This window comes from Microtus pennsylvanicus, chromosome 10 (genome assembly GCF_037038515.1).
Source record: "Microtus pennsylvanicus isolate mMicPen1 chromosome 10, mMicPen1.hap1, whole genome shotgun sequence".
Taxonomy (NCBI): domain Eukaryota; kingdom Metazoa; phylum Chordata; class Mammalia; order Rodentia; family Cricetidae; genus Microtus; species Microtus pennsylvanicus.
The window spans coordinates 111,421,752-111,437,075 of NC_134588.1; the positions used below are offsets into that span (position 1 = coordinate 111,421,752).

A 15,324-nucleotide genomic window follows, 5' to 3' on the forward strand; every position below is an offset into this window, starting at 1 on the left:
GGTTCTAGTTCCAGCTTCCTGTAATACTGTCCAAAGAGGGTCAAGGAACCTGCTCAACAAACTGAACTCTATTAACTAATCAGGCAGTGCCTTAGTTATACAACTGCTTTGAGGCTTAACTTGGTGGCTCCAGGCATCAACATGTGGCTGATAGGACACAATAGAGCCACTTTTAAATTTAATTCTTGATGCTGGCAAGATGGTCCAGTTGATCAAGAAACTCTTGTGTAAAAATGGGGAGCTGAGTTCAGTCCCCAGCATACATATAGAATGTTGGGTGTGGTGGTATGTACCTGCAATCCCAGTTCTAGGGAAGTGGACACAGGTAGATCCCTGGGGCTTGCTGGCCACCAGCATAGCCTAACCATCAAGTCTAGGTCCTAGTGAGAAACCTTGTCTCAAACAATAATATGGACAGCTCCTGAGGAACCACACTGGAGACTGACTTCTGGCCTCTACATGAGCATGTACACAGAATGATCCATCCCCACATCAACACACACACACACACACACACACACACACACACACACACATACACACACACACACATACACACACACACACAAACACTTGTATACATATACTAAATAAATTTGTATACCTGTCAATATAATGCATTGAGTGTTTAAAAGGTCTCATGGTTTCTGAGGGCTCTTGAAGCCTCCAGGCCATAGTCCTACTCACAGAGAATAACTTTTAAAACTTATCACAGTTTCTGTCCCCAGAAGGGTTCAATTATATGTTTGTTAAACAATATTCTTTTAAGTATTTTCTAATTTTGCAATTTAGAAGTTACTTACTGATTTCCTATAAGGAACCTCTCTCACCCCTAATCACACCTTCATCTGGTGTCTTCCAGACCCTGATACTATAGCTTCACAGTCCCCGTGGGATTGCCAATCGGAGTTCATGTTATCAGGGCATGCCAAGGCCACACCAGGGATGTGGTTACATTTAGTTTCTTGTGTGCTTTGCCTTCTCTTGGGAGTTAACAAACATCCCCATCCTTATTTCTCTGCTTTCTTAGTTGCTTGTGATCTCCAGACCCTCAGATAAGAAATACAAACCAAGCAAACAGGTAGCACGTAGTAAGTCCACTCTTCTCTTCCAGCCTGGACAGAGCCTTACAGCTTGGCGATGTGGAGAACTCTCTTTGCAGATATCTGGGAATCCCTGTGTTACCTCCTGAGGATGCCAAAGGATTTTTCTGTGTAACAGGACTCTGAGAGGGGGAGTAGTAGTTTACATTGTAACATTGCTGTGCCGTGTGAATCTTCTGTCCTCAGCTGGTGTAGCAGTTCCCATCATCCCCACCCTTGTGCCAACTCCCCTTCACTGCATTTAGCTGAGCAAGAAACTCTGGGTTGGAGATGATATTCTCCCCATCTGGAGGACACTGTCAGTGTCTAGCTTGCGGTGTTAGATTCAGTGTTGATCCTAGCTGTTGTATCGTGGGCTGTTTCTCTCTCTACAGCTTCTCAGTTCCATTCAATCCTGGGGATCTAACATTTCCAGTGTTCTGTTTGGTGGGGGTTTGGTTTCTGTTTTGTAGCGGGCTTTGAGTACACTGATATCCTCCTGACTGCTCAAATGGAACCTCACTTGCCTTAGGAAACTTTGGAGAAAGTATTTCTTGGTTAGTGGATCCTCTTCCACTTTATCTGCTCTCTCTCTCTCTCTCTCTCTCTCTCTCTCTCTCTCTCTCTCTCTCTCTCTCTCTCTCTCATTGTTATTAGAAGGTGTCAGAGGTTCTAGACTGATCTTTTATATTCATCTCCTCCAATTTCTTCTCTTTCTTGGAGAATTTCATAATTTTATCTTCTGGTGTTTCATCATAATCGTGTGTGTGATTGTGGGAGTGTGTACATAATGTGGGTAGGTGTATATACATGTGGGTGGGTATATATGTACATGTGGTTGGGCATATATATATATACATATATATACACACACACATATATGAGTGGATGTATATACACGTGGGTGGGTGTGCAGGCATGTGCATGTGGAATTCAGAGATTGACTCCAGGTGGCTTCTTTTATTGCTCTCCACTTCAGTGTTTGAGACAGGTTCTTTCATTGAACTAGAAGCTCTCTGATACAACTAGGCTGGCCAGTCAGAGGGTTCTAGGGACCTGTCTCTTTCAGGCCTTTTAGCACTGAGATTTAGGCACATGCTACGGTGCCTAGCTCTTAATGTCATGCTGGGAACTGACCTCAGGTTCCTGGGCCTGCACAGCAAGACCTCTCCTGCCCATCTCCCCAGTCCCATCACTATAATTTAAAATTATACAGTTGTTCTTTTTTTTTTTCGAGACAGGGTTTCTCTGTGGTTTTGGAGCCTGTCCTGGAACTAGCTCTTGTACACCAGGCTGGTCTCGAACTCACAGAGATCTGCCTGCTTCTGCCTCCCACGTGCTGGGATTAAAGGTGTGCGCCACCACCGCCTGGCTTTCTCTCTCTTTTTTTTTTTTTTGCTTCAAGTGGTGCGGGAGAATTGTCTGTATTCTGTCAATCATGTTTTAAATAAACACTAATTGGCCAGACAGGAAGTATAGGTGGGTCAACCAGACAGGAAGTAGAGGCGAGGTGATGAGAATAGAAGTATTCTGGGAAGAAGGAAGCTCCCTCGGGAGTCCAGCCCAGACCACCGAAGAAGCAAGATATGACCTGCCCCACTGAGAAAGGTACCGAGTCATGCGGCTAACATAGATCAGAATAATGGGTCAATATAAGCTACAAGAGCTAATAAGTAGCCTGAGCTAATGGGCCAATCAATTTATAATTAATGGAGATCTCTTTGTGATTTTCTCTGGGACTAAACAGCTGGGGGACAGGGCGGGACAGAAACCCCAATAAGCCAGGCCCTCATGTTACATTCAAGAAGCTTTTTTTTTGTTCTGCATGGTCATAAAATATGTCCTTTTGGTCCTCAACTGTGGATGTTCTGTCTTCCCTAATGTCAGAGTGATGGTAGCAATAGCCAAGGTAGGATGAAAACCTAGGGCATGGCAGACCTCCACAGAGATCACTTCCATAGCACCAGTGTTCCCTGACCTGGTCTGACTACGTTGGCCCATTCATTGTTACATTGCTGTGGGGTAGTAAGGGTGCTGGGCAGTTCCACAGGGAGACCCCCTGTGCCTAAGCCTCTTGTACCTCTCTCTTTCATTGGGTTTTTCCTGCAGGGCTAACCTTCGTTCACTGCCTACTGTAGAATGGGTAAGTAGGTAAAGGCACACATGCCAGACTGTTCTTGTTCCAGGAGCAGAGCCAGGAAAGGGGGCTGGCATCCCCATCCTTCATGTAGAGTTCAATCTAATCCCACTGTTTCTAGCTCTGGTTGGTGGTTTCAGGGTTTGTTCCTCCCGCGAGTGTCTCTCAGGGGTGGGGCAGCATCTTCCCATATATCTCCTGAGGCTCCGTGACACTTTAGCTTCGTGAGGGTCTGGGCTTCCCAGGCTCACGCCATCTTTGGAAAGGGTGTTGACATTTTTCAGCTGCTATTATCTCTGTCCCCACCCTTGTGGTCCAGCAGGAACATTCTTCTATTTTTGTAAGGAGGTAGAAATACTCGTCCAAGATGTCACTCTTAATCCTGAGTGGTCTTTTCTGAATGCTTCTCCAGGCCCAGAGGGAGGGCAAATATGCTCCATGGGCCCATGGGTCAAAAGCCTGGGAAGGAGACGGTGATACAATGGCACCAGTAGAAGAAAAGAGCCCGTCTCTAGTCCAGGCTGACTGGAGTTTGCTATGTAGCCAAAGATGACTTTGAAGTTCTGACCCTCAAGTGCTGGAATTACAGGCACACATATATGCCCCCCTTTGCGCTGTGACAGGGATCAAACCTAGGGCTTTATGCACACCAGAAAGTACCCGAAAAACTGAGTGTTTCTGCCCCAGGCCTCCTCCATTTTAATTGTTGTTGTTGTTGAAACATTTTTGAACCCTAAGATCTTTCTGAAACTGCTTGGTGATGGGAATATGAAGACTGTGATGTATGGTGCCTGCTCCAAAGTATATTATAGTCCAGAGTCATGGAGGTGTGTGAGTGTGTCATGTGAGTGTGTCCAAACACAGAATCTTAACAGCCCTCACAGAGGGCACAGCGGCTCCTGCCAGCCCAGGGTAAGAGATGGTATCTCTGGGAGGCTGTGATTACTGGATGTGAAACTGGGGGAAAGGCATTCCCGGCAGAGAGACCTATGGGTGCAGAGCAGGCATCTAGAGACTGAAGAGTAGATTGAAGCAGCCAGTGCAAGGGAGGAGTGGTTAACCCCTTGGTTATCACTGTCCTTGCTAGGGAGGCGTGTGAAATAGGCTATGCCAACAGAAGCAACAGCGTCTTCCTCCCTCTGGAAAGCTGAGACAACTCAAAACATTATAAAATGAGGGTAATCTGAAGGTCGCAGAGGGGCAAGACATTAAATGCTGGTTCAGTGACAAGAATGGATTTGTTCTAGTTCCCAAATGACAAGCCGCTTCCTGTCCATGTCTATCCTCTGGTGTACAAACAGTTATGAAACAGGCCCCAGAAAAACTCACATTAGTAAATCTCATTCTCCTAGTCCTGCCAGCTGAGATTATTTACTTTTTATAACTGGGTCTCTTACCCCGCACCCAGCAGATGCAGTGTTCACAAGCTCTGGGGACATGTGAGTTTTGGGTGATGTTTTGACAGATCCTCAGTGAGAATAACTGAGGTCCAGTTGCCCCTCTGCCACAGACACAGATGTGGCCTTCAGTAGGGCCCTGCCCTGTCTTGGCTCCCATTGCCTTCCTTGGCAAATAGGAGGAATTAAATTAGATTACCTTCAAGGTTTGTTCCCAAACAGAAATTGGATGCAGGCAGTTTTAGCTTTACAAAGATGAGTATTAAGAAAGAGGCAAGGTTTTTCATTTTATTTTGTTTTTAAAAAATGCTAAAGAGAGAGTGGTAATTCCTTTAAACGCTTAATAAGCAAGCAAAAGGGAAACTGCCCCATCTTTCCTTACCTCTCCCACCATGTTTATAGCTTTGGATTCACAAACTCCAGAGAGGAATATGCCACCAAAGGCATACACATATCACAGACACCACCCACACATACATGCCACACTACACATACCAACATACAGCATGCAGACACCCCTACGCTAACATATAACACACATACCATCTACTACACACACTACATACAGCAGCATAGTACAACATACACATGCCCAACACACACACACATGCACACACACACACGAGTTATAAAATGTGTCAGATTCTGTTACACTTCTGAAAAAGTTGGGAGAACAGCCCTTTTAAGAAGCCAACTGCTGTGGAAACAATGATGCCCTGTTTAGATGTTTTCTGAAACACTTAGGTATTTTGAACCCCTCCCCTGCCCCCCCCCCCACAGTGATTGGAGCAGTAACCTAAACCCTGAGGACTGGCTGGTACGTGATGGCCTGGGCATCTGGGAACCTGTGATGTGAGAGGACATTTCTTTTTCCTCTTAGGGGTTCTCTAAACTCCCTGGAGTGAAGGAAGTACCCCAGGGTGCTCTCCCAGCAGGGCTGTGTGATGCCTTGGGTTAGCGCCCTAAGCAGAGGCTGGACTGGGCTTTCAGGGCTCAGATCTCAGGCCACTGGCACAGAGGCCCAGCGGACTGGCTGCATGGGACAGCGCAGACCTTTCCACAAGCCTCCAGAGGAGATGCGGCACAGTCCTTGTGTCTGTCGTCAGTTCCGAAGGGCTTATGCCCCGCTAGCTTTGTGCGACTTTTTATTCTGACTTACGCTCTGTTCCCAAATGATCCGGCTGCTCTTGGTGCCAGCAGCAGATGTCTTGTTCCGTCTGCATTTTATCTCAGCCCTCCCACACCCGAAAACTCTCCCAGGATTTTTACAGCTTTTTTTGTCAAACAATTAAAATTGACATTGAAGTTGGTTTCTTTTCAGACCTGCTATCCTGTTTTAATAGATCCACTATTTTGGTGAGGGGTGTGTGTGTGCACACACACGCGCGCGTGTGTTTGAGGCCCTACTGTGTGTCGAGCCCTGAATGGTGATAGTATCATGTACAACATACAGTTTCATAAAGTCTTACCTTGAGGCTTCAGATAAATGCGGCTCCTCCTTTTAATTGGCTGCCTATTTCCCGCTGCTCCTCTCTCTTCTTCTCCTTTCTATCCTCTATGTCTCATCTCTCTTCCTCTGTGGTTTCCCACTCTTTGGGGAGGGGCAGGATTTCCTGCTCACAAGTTGGTCGGTTTCTGGGAGGAGTCAAAAGACCTGGTTCAAGACTGAAACCAGCTGGCCTGCCACATGATACAATGTATCTGAATCCAAGCCTCAGGAAGAGGGCCCTTTCCGAGGACTCAGCCTGCAGCAGGGAGACACCTGCAAGAGGGAGCCAGTCCCGGCGTAAGCATCAGGCTCCCCAAAGGACAGAGGGACCCCATGCAGCCTGGCATGGAGATGTTGGAAGTGGTCCTGGTTGCCCTGGAAACTTTCCCGTTACTATTGTTAGCTCTAAACTCTGTGGAAGCAACCCTAGTAGAGCCATGTTCCACCCAAGCAGGTGCTCAATTCATAGTCTTGGCTTTGCCTCAGAGGAAGTTACTGAAACATGAACTGTGTTTGGGCAGATTTCTCTTCCCCACCTGGAGAGACTCTAGGGACCCTTTCCATAAGGCCTGTGTGCCTACCCACACTTTAGGTGAGTTTCAGACCGTCACAATAACCCCAGCAGTTAGGGGCTAGGGTGGATGAGGAAGGAGACCTAGAGGAGCAGAGACAAACCCAGTCAGAGATAACCCCAAACACACACACACACACACACACACACACACACACACACACACACACCCTTGCAGACACACAGACACAGATGTAGACACAGACAGACACACAGACACATACATGCACACACACACAATTATCCACTTCTTACTGCTTATTGATTCACATAGCCAACAGATATTGGAAGAGCACCTGCTTGGTCCCAGCACTAAGTCATGTGATGGTCAGCTCTTTTTTCTCAGGTGATTTAGCACGGGCACACACTGAGCTTGGGAGTTACTCAGCATGATGGCACACACTGGATGCAGAGGCAAGAGGTCTTGACCTCAGTGAGAGGATGGGTCATTGAGTGATGGTGTCTCCTATGGGGAAGGCTCACAGCCTCTTTCTTAGCCTACATGGGCATTGGCTTCTTTCAGTGACCCTTCTTGCAATGCCCAGTTCGGAGAAGACAGGAACTGTGTCCTTCTTTCATTTCCGGTATTTTCTCCAGACAACTCTGGGCTCTAACAAGTTTTACCTTATTTTCTACAGCACTCTGAAAACTTCTAACCACAGACTGGATACTCTTCATCAGGTCCACATTTTAATTTTTTAAATTAAATTCCCTTATTGGTATTTGAGTGAGTTAAAAGAAAATGGGTTGGGACGGGGAACAAACAAGACCTCCTTTACTTCAGTTGTTGGGCCTACTCCATATAATTCTGGAAAGTTTCGTAAGGACTGTTTTTATTTTTATTTAGTTTTTTTTTGGTTCCTATTCTTTGTTTCTGGTGGGTTTCCTCTCTCAAGGCAAGGGAGCAATGGGCTTGTGCCAGAGTGAGAGACACACGGGGGCATCTTCATTGTGAAACCGCCTACTCCCTCAGTTATGCGCATCCCAAGCGAACATCATCAGTGAAAGGCCGGCCAGATTTCTGACGTGTAATTTGAAGGGTCAAACCACGTCCAAACCACTGCTGTACTTCCTTTCGTGCTGGGGTTTGCTGCTCTGCTGCACACGGAACAGAGCAACACATCTCTGAAGACAGCGGTGACTTGCCTGGAAGGTTAGGTAAAGCCATATGAAAGACAAACATGGAAGGAGCGTGGGCTTCAGTGATAGGAGACTTCCTCAAGTCAGAAGAGCACTGACCTGTCTTCAAGCCAACTAAACAAACAATTAGCCAGGCGTAGCATTCCAAAGCCATGGCCCCAGTGCACAGACTGGAAGGTTACAAGCCAGGGCAACAACAAGACACTGTCTCCAAAACAACAGGGAGTAATTATTGACTCTGAGGTTTTAGTCTCCTAATTATTCTGAACTTCCACTCTTTTGGGGGTTCTTTTTTCTTTTCTCACTCATTCTTCCTTCTTCAAGATGGAATCCCATGTAGCTCAGGCTGGCCTCAAACCCAATGACAGATACTGGCCTTGAACTCTTGATCCACCTGCCTCCACTCCTAAATCACCATGATTAAAAGTATATGCCTGGCATTGGTGGTGCACGCCTTTAATCCCAGCACTTGGAAGGCAGAGGCAAGTGGATCTCTGTGAGTTTGAGGCCAGCCTGGTGTAAAAGAGCTAGTTCCAAGACAGGCTCCAAACTACAGAGAAACCCTGTCTCGAAAAACCAAACCATGTCCCCATTCAACTTTTCTTAAACATAAAATAACTTACTGATCTACAGTTCTATAGTAGTGATTCTCAAGCTTCCCAATTCTATAACATTTTCATACAATTTCTCATGTTGTGGTAATCCCCAACCACAAAATTATTTCACTGCTACATCATAACTGTAACTTTGATACTGTTATGAATTGTAATGCAAGTATCTGATATACATTACATCTGACATGTGACTGCAAGGAGTCACAGCCTACAGACTGACCATTGGTATTCTGACTCAAAATTCTTTTCTTTTCTGAGACAAAGTTTCTCTGTAGCTTTGGAACCTGTCCTGGAACTAGCTCTTGTAGACCAGGCTGACCTCAAACTCACAGAGATCCGCCTGCCTCTGCCTCCTGAGTGCTGGAATTAAAGGCATACGGCACCACTGTGTGACTCTGACTCCAAAATTCTTACTTTACCCAGGTGAGGGCAAGAATCAGGATGTTTGCAGCTCTCCATAGGAGGCAAGGTCTTGACCCTGAAGAAACTGAGTCTTGCTGGAGAGGCAGAGACTGAGCATGTGACTGTGAGTGTGTCTTGGCTTCCATTTCTGAACAAAATGTAGGAAAGCACCCTGATTCAGTACTCTGAAATACAGAAGAACACACCTTTCCACACACGGGTGGGGCTCCTGGAATACAGAGGAACACAGTCTTCCACATGAGGCAGAGCTACCTCCATTCGGTGGAACTGGAATACAGAGGAACATAACCTTCTGCCAGTGGAGGCAGCAGCTTCCCATAGCTCAGCTTGACCAGTGACTAGCTCACCCTGAAATTGGCCATCAGTCAGGGTAGACTGTGTCCTTGAAGAGCGGTTTGGATCAGTTTGGTGATTTTTGTGTCCTTATCTCCACCCATTCCTAAACTACTTTCTATTATAACTTATATTACCATATCTTTTTAGACCTTAAACATTTTCTTAGATAAATAACTTCAGCTTTTATGACATTCAACCTTATACATTTACATCTCTTTTGTAAGTTTCTTGTTAAAATTTGGCAACAAAGAAAATGATATAACTATCTAATCCCATCAGAGACCCAAGAAGGATATAATATTACCTGAGTAAACAGGAAGTGCAGAGCAAGCAACTTCCAAAACTATAGATGTGACAGAGACAGCTGACTGCTTGGACCGTCACCTAAACTGTTTCTGTAATGTTGTGACATCTCTTTTGCCTACAGACCTAGAATATCTTACAGACTTTTCTGGGGAGCAGGAATTTTGAAGGACTGTCCTATCTTGTCTTGGCAAAGTTCAACAGTTCCCTTATTTTGTGTCCTGCATGTCCAATTTGGACAACATATTGTCAACAGTCGAGGCTCCGACAGTTTATGCCCACTGGTTAACCTTGCCACAATGAAAGCAAACTCCATATAGAGGTTCTTCAATGCCCATCATCTTGGAAGTAGATTGGTGCTGCCAGGGGCAGACATGTCTCACTGTCATGAAAAACCTTGTGTTATTAAAACATCTTAGATGCCATATTATGTAGCTCTCTGAAGGCTTTAAAGGTCATCTATATATCTAAAATATGTCTGTTTAACCTTGAGAATATACATAATATGAGTACAAATTTGATTATTACAGATGACTAACTACTAACCTACATTTCTTAATCATCCTAAGTAGTTTATAATAATAGCTTTAGAAGTTCACATTGCATTGTTAAATGAACTGCATAGGCGCAACACCTTAAACAAGAGTAGAAACATGTATACAGCTTGTTATAACAAAATAGCCTTAAATTTGTATCAATATACAAAAATCCATATCTATATAAAATACTTGAGACTAGTAGTTGCCTTTTAGTTTAAAAGTAGGTTTAGTAATTTACCCCTTTGTCCTATCATTTCTATGCTTCCCTTTGTTTTTCTCAGAAAGAGATCCCCAAGTCTAACATCCTTTCCTCCCTGACCATGACCAATAACAATTTACAAGTAACCACCTCAAAAGCCAAACATCTATAACCACCCACCCCACCTCTTAGGAACATGAGCATCGTGTACTCTACAGTGCTTCCTGTTGTGTGTGGGTGATGACATCCTTGGGGGCCCTGGGGAAAATTGGAATAATGGTCAAGTCCTGGGAAAACTAGCTGTATCATTTGTCCAGTCTCTGCGTAATGGGGAAGTTCAGGGCTAATCTGAAGTCCTGGCTCGAGTAGCCTATGAGGCTGGACCGTCTCAGACAGTAGTTTCGAAGTTGTTCTGATTTTTGAGGAAACTGCAGCAGAGGCATTCTGAGAGGCTGAATTACCTGAGTTATCTTTATTGGTGTTTTGTAAAGATAACAGACCTGCATTAACAAGTATGGAATGAATAGTGTTTGGTCAGCTAAAGATGATTTTCTGGTCTATGTTCAAGCAGGTAAATGGCATCTGTCAACTTTATAAGTCTGCTTGGACTGCATAACGAGACTGTAATATAAATCTCTATGCCACATGAAAGAACAGCATGCCATAAGAAGTCATAAGGACTCGAGCCAACAAGACGCATTGTGTCTCACCCATCTCATAACTGTTCCCGTTACAGAGGGATCAGCTTATACATCACCTGTCTTCTAGCATTTTTCTTGATTTCTCCCTTTATGTCTGCAGCCAAGATTTTCAGGAGGTCTCTTGCAAATCAATCTGGTCTTTGTTAATTTTGAAGGAATCTATAGCTTTTTGTTTCCCATGGAAACAAAGGCAAAAGCTCTCCCCTAATGCAACACATTTCCTGATTTCCATTCTAAAGTTAAGATATTCTTAAAATGTATAGGCTGCTTCCATTTAGTAGCCTTTTCCACAATCCGATATTTCTTAGCTGTCATTTTTTTGTTCAATAGATTCTTAAAAATTTAAAGTTAGCAGAGTACTATACAGGATCCAGAGGCCCTATGTATTTCCCATCTTTCTGTGCCTTGTTCTTCTTATATTACTTTACTCTTTTTTAAAGACTTTACTATTTTTAGACTATTTACTTTTTTATGACTGTCTATACTCATACTCTTGAGCACCTAAGCTTATATCCAAGTGTACTGTACCTATTTAGAAGTTTTCTCAGCCCAGGCCTGGATTTTTTCTTTTGCATGTTTGCAGTATTTCTCTGACCACATGAGCCAAACCTTAAACTACTAGGCTACCTGCCACATGGCTCCACTTAACACCTGGCACTGGCTACTGGCTCTGCCTGCCCCCTTGGGTGGGTGAGAGCCGAGCCTCATTCCCTCAGGCCCCGGCTGGGAGCCACGTTTACCGCCCCAGCTCTGGGAAGTTACTTGGTTTATGCTGCCACGGGCATTTCTATAGAATCCCATTCTATCTAGTATTCACCATCTAAGTGTTTGGCTGCAAACCATGGCCTCTTAGAGGAGCCATGCCTCTGGACACCATGCGCAGTGGGTTCTGTGTCCAGGACTTTTCTCAGCTTTCCTAGACCCTATGTTAGAATATATGGGCTGGGCCTCCACGTTGGATGCAAATGGAGCATGTCTTTCTTGTCGGACTTTCTGTGGACCACCAGTCGCCAAATAATATACAGAGACTTCTTAGTAATTATGAAAGCTAGGCCTTTAGCTTAGGCTTGTTTCCACCCAGCTCTTATAAACTGAATTAACCTGTTTCTATTCATTTACATTCTCCCATGTGGCTTTCTACCTCTCCTCAATTTTCTACTTCCCACTCCCGTGGTGTCTTGCTGGTGAAATCCCCTATGCCAGATTCCAAACCAGAGTTCCTATCTCTTCTTGGAAATCCTGCCTAACCTCTTCTGCCTACCTATTGGCCATTCAGCTCTTTATTAAACCAATTGAGTGTCGCAGGCAGACAAAGTAACGCAGTGACATACCTTTACACAGTGTGATGAAATAGACAACAACTCTTTTCCATGTAGCTTCCTTTTGCTTCAGTGCCTGACTCCAGTCCTGCAAAATTTGTTGCTTAATATTAATCTTGACTCTGCTATGTCAGTCCTGTCATCAACAGAACCAACAAAGATTCCTTTGTCATCTTTCCTAGGTTGATGCTTACACTGCCAAATAAGACCAAGAATAGTTTTTGTCTCTATGTGGAGTAAGGGACTTGTTCTGTTTGAGGAAGACATGGTCTCTCCCCTCAGGAAGGTAGGCTGTGAGGGTCATGATCTGCCCATGATGCAGTTGAGAGGAAAGTCTGCTAGCACAGGCTGACACGAGATTTGGACTTCACAACTGCAAGATTCTGAGAGGCGAAAAGATTCCAGCAGCTCAGGCTAACAGGCTGGGCAGTGTGAGGGAGAATCTGTAAGAGATGCTACATTGTAACCTGAATAAGTTAGTGTTATCTGTATGCTTGCCCCGCTTGTGTTTTATACATAGACAGACTCTCTGAATAGACACCTAACATAGCCTTCACACCAAAGAAACAGAGCACACAGTTTGATACATAATTTACTTATGGACAGAAAAATTTGAAATTCTCAGAGGTATATATTCCTCAGAGATATAGAAAATATGGGTGTGAGGAGGTACTAGTATCAAACCCGAGGGAACCAGCATCCGTGCTGGGCAGCCTGCAAAGGCAGACAAGAGGTAGATGAAACAGGTCACAGAGATGCTAGAACCCCACAGGTATTTAGTGTCTACACTGCTGATGGAGGAACAGCGAAGTGTGAGGTTCTGATGGGGGACCAACCTGTGAGGCAATGTGGGAGAGGAGCTGGACAAGGTGTTGAATGGTCAGAGGAGCAAGCGTTCTGCAGTCACTGGAAGAGCGACTGAAGGGCCAGATTGGCTGAGCTCCTGGGAGCTCTGAGCTCATTAAGGCTGGACTCTGCCTTAGCACAGGGTCAAGTGTCTGGATTTGGAAACAGGAAGAACACTGGTGTCACTGAAACTTCCGACATGTCTCTTTCATTTGTTAATCACACCACATTCCCACTGCTCTTCCCTTGGGGATGACAAGGACAGATTTTAGGGAGAAATGTGATTGTCAGAGTCAAAAGCGCTGGGGAGTTTGGGTTTGTGGACCTAAATGGAATGGAGTGTCTGTATGTAAAGGTATCTTGGGAGAGCAGAGAGTCAGGGTGACATGCCCACATCTGGTCAGAGTAGGTGACATTGAAGATCCCAAGGGAGTGGTATCAGGCTGTCCTCTTGGCCCTGCATGGGTGGGGAGGGGTTACCTCTGGGGAGTCCCACAGTGTTACTAAGTTAGCTGTTGGCACACTATCAGCTCTGACTTCAGGGAGAGGACTCGGCTCTGTCATAAAGGTCTTTTCTGTTTCTAAGTTGTAACTTCTCACGGTGGTCAGAGACTACTGGTTCAGCTGGGCAGAGAACCTCTGCTTCCACCAGATAGGTGATTTCTCCGCCCCATCCTCCCTCTCCCTTCTCTTCCCCTCTGCTCACTCTTTCTCCTTTCTTCTCTCTTATTCTCTCTTTTCTCCCAACTTCCTTCCCTCTCCTCCTCCAGTCTTATTTCCTCTCCCCCTGCTCTCTCCTCTCCTCTCCTCTCCTCTCCTCTCCTCTCCTCTCCTCTCCTCTCCTCTCCTCTCCTCTCCTCTCCTCTCCTCTCCTCTCCTCTCCTCTCCTCTCCTCTCTTTTCCTCCCCTCTCAAATAGTGATCCAAAAATGCTAACACCTGTAGGACTTTTGATAGTTTCAGTCTTCTGTGAATAGAGCTGTACCGGGCAGCATGTATGAAGTAGAGCTATTCACAGCGCTGGGTGAGAGGGATTAAAGACTGAGATGGAGTATAAAATGTTTTTATTTCAAAATGAAAAACGGTAGTCATCGTAATAATAATAATAACAACAATAAAAATAATAGTATAAAAAGCGCATCTCCTTCCCTAATGCAAAATGATAGCTCCTTGATCGCTCCCACAACCTTGGACAAATCACAGTACATGCTACATAGCAGCAAAAGTCAATCCCAGACCCCTTGGGTGATCTGTGCTGGGTCAGTTCTGGATTCGGTGGCTTCTGGGAACAGCGCGATACTCTGCTCTCTGCCACCGGAGTCATGGTCTCTCTACGTCTCTTTGTCTTTGTCTCCCTCCTCTGCCAGTCACCTTAGGAGGCGTGCTGCCTGAGGGACAAGACCCGGCTACTCAGGGTCTCCGCCTCCTGTGCCTTGCTTCTTTCCAGCAGGGCCTGCTTGTGGAGGGACTGTTGCTCGCAAGCTTCCCTCAGCTCTGTCACTGCTGCCTCCTGGTCGCGCAGACGACTGGCCGCTGTGAAGGGGCTGCACACGGTCTCCACCAGGCCGAGAACCACACCGAAGAGAGCCAGCACGCTGCCCAGCACGTACAGCTTCACCAGCTTCCCGCGGGGCTTCTGCGCCATCACCTCCTTGGCCAAAGGGATCAGCTCCTGCACACTTTCCATCATCTGGGCTCCTCTGGGCTGTGGGTGGCGGGGCCTGCAGAAGTAGCAGAGAAGAGGGGGCTTGAGCCTTCGAGCGGGAGACAGCAACAAAGCAGGGGACCCTGACGCCGGAGAGGGGGTGGGGTGAGTCAGAGGTAGCAGGGGAGATGGCAGCTGGGGAGGGAACCTGCGGTCTCTCGCCCTCACTTGGTTCCTGCTAACAGGCTCACCTAGGGTGCAGTGGGAGCACTTGCTGGCGGTGGTCAGGAGTAGGTGCGTCAGGTTGTCCTTAGCGTCCTCCTTCCCGCGGCCGCCGCTCTTTGGGAGAGACACTCCGCAGCCGCAGCGCTCAGCGTCCTGAGCCCTTTTATCTTTAGCCTGGGATCCGCCTCCTGGCTCGTTGACCTGGGCCCCAGTCTGCAACCGCCAGGAAAAGAAAGGGGAGGAGGAAGGAGAACTGGTAGCGCAGCAGGGGACCCGGGGAGGAGGTGGCCACGAGCTGTGCACGCCCCTGCCATGTGCACCCTAAGACCCTAGACCGCGGGTGCTGTAGAGGCTGAGAG

The 15,324-nt window shown here is 46.2% G+C and overlaps 3 protein-coding genes across 3 annotated transcripts in view; 1 reads left to right on the plus strand and 2 right to left on the minus strand.

Annotated features, from left to right (window-relative positions):
- Positions 1-6,217, minus strand: part of Hsd11b1 (hydroxysteroid 11-beta dehydrogenase 1) — a 47,697-nt gene extending 41,480 nt beyond the window's left edge. Inside the window, exon 1 of the mRNA XM_075989519.1 lies at positions 6,086-6,217. The gene's annotated coding sequence lies outside the window, so the exon portion shown is untranslated. The remainder of the gene's footprint in view (positions 1-6,085) is intronic.
- C10H1orf74 (chromosome 10 C1orf74 homolog) overlaps positions 1-15,324 on the plus strand; it is a 126,852-nt gene that overhangs the window by 93,286 nt on the left and 18,242 nt on the right. The window lies entirely within an intron of this gene.
- On the minus strand, positions 14,143-15,129 carry G0s2 (G0/G1 switch 2). The gene is made up of 2 exons (XM_075987606.1): positions 14,992-15,129; positions 14,143-14,816 (listed from the first exon to the last, which is right to left on the minus strand). The coding sequence occupies exon 2, from the start codon at positions 14,783-14,785 to the stop codon at positions 14,468-14,470; it is 318 nt and encodes a 105-aa protein (XP_075843721.1). The 5' UTR covers positions 14,786-14,816; positions 14,992-15,129; the 3' UTR covers positions 14,143-14,467.

Coding starts and splice junctions, on each gene's coding strand:
- G0s2 (XM_075987606.1), bottom strand. CDS start 14,785: ATGATGGAAAGTGTGCAGGAGCTGATCCCTTTGGCCAAGGAGGTGATG.